The 2,933-nt window shown below is 38.2% G+C and overlaps 1 protein-coding gene across 1 annotated transcript; it reads left to right on the top strand.

Moving 5' to 3' along the window:
* The first annotated feature begins 214 nt into the window (after nt 1-214).
* On the top strand, nt 215-1,147 carry LOC123785191 (olfactory receptor 4C11-like). The gene has a single exon (XM_045786904.2). The coding sequence runs from the start codon at nt 215-217 to the stop codon at nt 1,145-1,147; it is 933 nt and encodes a 310-aa protein (XP_045642860.2).
* The last annotated feature ends 1,786 nt before the right edge of the window (nt 1,148-2,933 follow it).

Below are 2,933 nucleotides of genomic sequence, written 5' to 3'. Positions count from 1 at the left end.
TTTCATAACTAATCAGGTGAATAGATGCTGACTAGATATTATGATTTCCACTTTTTTCAAAGGAAAACAACCAGTGTATAGGGATAACACACAGGTAAGTGGCACTTCCATAATCAAGCATATGGAGTTCACCTCCAAATGGAGTATTCATAATATTTCTTTCTTTGCAGATTAATTATTTCTAACCTGCACTTTCTCCACTCTCGTTGAAATAATGCAGCAAAATCACAGCGTAACTGAGTTCATACTGCTAGGATTGACCCAAGATCCTATGAAAAAGAAAATGGTATTTGTAATCTTCTTAATTTTATATGTGGGAACCATGGTAGGGAATTTGCTTATTATTGTGACCATCAAGTCCAGCCGGACACTTGGGAGCCCCATGTACTTTTTCCTATTTTATTTGTCCCTTGCTGATTCTTGCTTCTCAACATCCACAGCCCCCAGACTAATTGTGGATTCACTCTCTGTGCAAAGAATCATAACTTACAATGAGTGCATGACTCAAGTCTTCGCACTACATTTCTTTGGCTCCATGGAGGTCTTTGTTCTCATCCTCATGGCCGTGGATCGCTATGTGGCCATCTGTAAGCCCTTACGTTACCCAACCATCATGAGACGGCAGGTCTGCACCATCTTGATTGTTATTGCATGGATAGGGTCTTTTATCCATTCTATGGTCGAGGTTGCCCTGGCCTTGAAATTGCCTTTCTGTGGACCCAATCTGATTGATCATTACTGCTGTGATTTGCAGCCCTTGCTGAAACTTGCTTGCATGGACACCTATCTGATCAACCTAGAATGGGCGACTAACAGCGGGGCAATCTGCACGAGCAGTTTTGTGATTCTCATGATCTCATACATTGTCATCTTGCATTCCCTGCGAAACCATAGCGGAGAAGGGAAGAAAAAAGCTCTCTCTACTTGCACTTCTCACATCATTGTAGTAATCTTATTCTTTGGTCCATGCATGTTCATATATACACGCCCCCCAACCACTTTCCCCATGGATAAGATGGTGACCGTATTTTATACCATTGGGACCCCTTTTCTCAACCCACTCATCTACACACTGAGGAATGCAGAGGTGAAAAATGCCATGAGAAAGCTCTGGTGTATCAAAATCACCTCAGAAAGCAAAAGATGAATTGAGGGCTTTGGATGATTCCTTAATCTGTACAGATATCAAATATGATAGTGTATATCGTGACTTGTCCCATGCACTCTAATATAATGCAGCTGATTTCCTTACTTTTCTCTGTACTTCTGCCCTCAAACTAGTAGCTTCCCTCACAATGCCAGCCTGGCTCATACTTAACCTATGAGTTAAATTCTGACATTGCTGATTATGAAATACTCCTCACATCTAAGTCCACACTCTGGTTTGGTAAGAAGAAAGAAATTTACAACCACAACTGTTCAAACATTGAGCATCCATAAAAAAATAATGGCCTGTTCTCTATGACTTGTTATTCTTTCTATAGCAAATTTCAAATAAGGTATCCTGCTTTCTCTTGAACACATTCACAGCAAATGAACTAACTTTGTGTGTCAAGAAATTCTTTTCATTATCTCGTTAGTTTATCCTTAAAAGTTCTGTACTAGTCTTGATCATCCAGCTTTGTAATAAAACTTGAAATCAGTTACCACAATGCCCCCAGCTTTGGTTCTATTTTTCAACATTCTCCTGGCAATTCAAGGTCTTTCTTTGTTCCATACAAATTTTAGGATTGTTTGTTCCAGCTCTGTGAAAACTGTTGAAGGTATTTTTATAAGGATTGCTTTGAATATGTAGATTTCTCTGAGCAGCATAGACATTTTAACAATGTTTATCTTTTAATTCATGAACATGGAATGCTTTTCCATCCCTTTGTGTCTTCCTCAATTTCTTTCATAAGTGTTCTGTAGTTTCTAGAGTACAGATCATTTCTTTCCCTTTTTGGTTAGGTTTATTCCTAAGTATATTATGGTTTTTGGTGCAATTGTAAATGGGATCAATTCCTTCATTTCTCTTTCTTCAGATACATTGTTAGTGTATAGAAATGTAACTGATTTCTGTGCATTGATTTTGTATCCTGCCACATTGTTGAATTGCTGTATGAGTTCTAATATTTGGAGGTGGAGTCTTTTGGGTTTTCCACATAAAATATCACATCATTCTGCAGAGAGAGAGAGAGAGAGAGAGAGAGAGAGAGTTTGACTTTTTCTTGGCCAATATGAATGTCTATTATTTCTTTTTATTGTCTGAGTACTGAGGCTAGGACTTCTAGTACTATGTTGAAAATAGTGGTGAGTGTGGGCATCCCTGTCGTGTTCCTGACTTTAAGGAAAAAGCTCTCAGTTTTTCCATTGAGAATGATATTCGCCACAGGCTTTTCATAGATGGCTTCTATGGTATTGAGGTATGTTCCTTCTATCCCTATACTTTGAGGAGTCTTAATTAAGAAAGTAACCTGTATTTTGTGAAATGCTTTTTCTGCATCAGTTGAGAGGATCATATGGTTCTTGTCTTTACTTTTATTAATGTGCTCTATCATATTGATTGATTTCTGGATGTTGAACCACCCTTGCATCCCAGGAATATATCCCAACTGATTGTGGTGAACAATCCTTTTAATGTACTGTTGGATCATATTGCCTAGTATCTTGGTGAGCTTTTGGCATCCATGTTCATCAGGGATATTGGTCTGTAATCCTTCTTTTGAGTGAAGTCTTTCTCTGGTTTTGGGATCAAGGTAATGCTGGACTCATAGAATGAGTTTGGAAGTTTTCCTTCCATTTCTATTTTTTTGAAACGCTTCAGTAGAATTGTTATTATTGTTTCTTTCAATGTTTGGAAGAATTCCCCTGAGAAGCCATCTGGCCCTGGACTCTTGTTTTTTGGGAAGTTTTTGATTACTGTTTCCATTTCCTTGCTGGTTATTGGTCTGTTG

The sequence above is a fragment of the Ursus americanus genome, chromosome 24 (genome assembly GCF_024610735.1).
Source record: "Ursus americanus isolate L20-20 chromosome 24, mUrsAme1.1.p, whole genome shotgun sequence".
NCBI classification, from domain to species: Eukaryota; Metazoa; Chordata; class Mammalia; order Carnivora; family Ursidae; genus Ursus; species Ursus americanus.
Note: the sequence above shows the minus strand (reverse complement) of the source record. Positions and strands in the feature narration are given on the sequence as shown.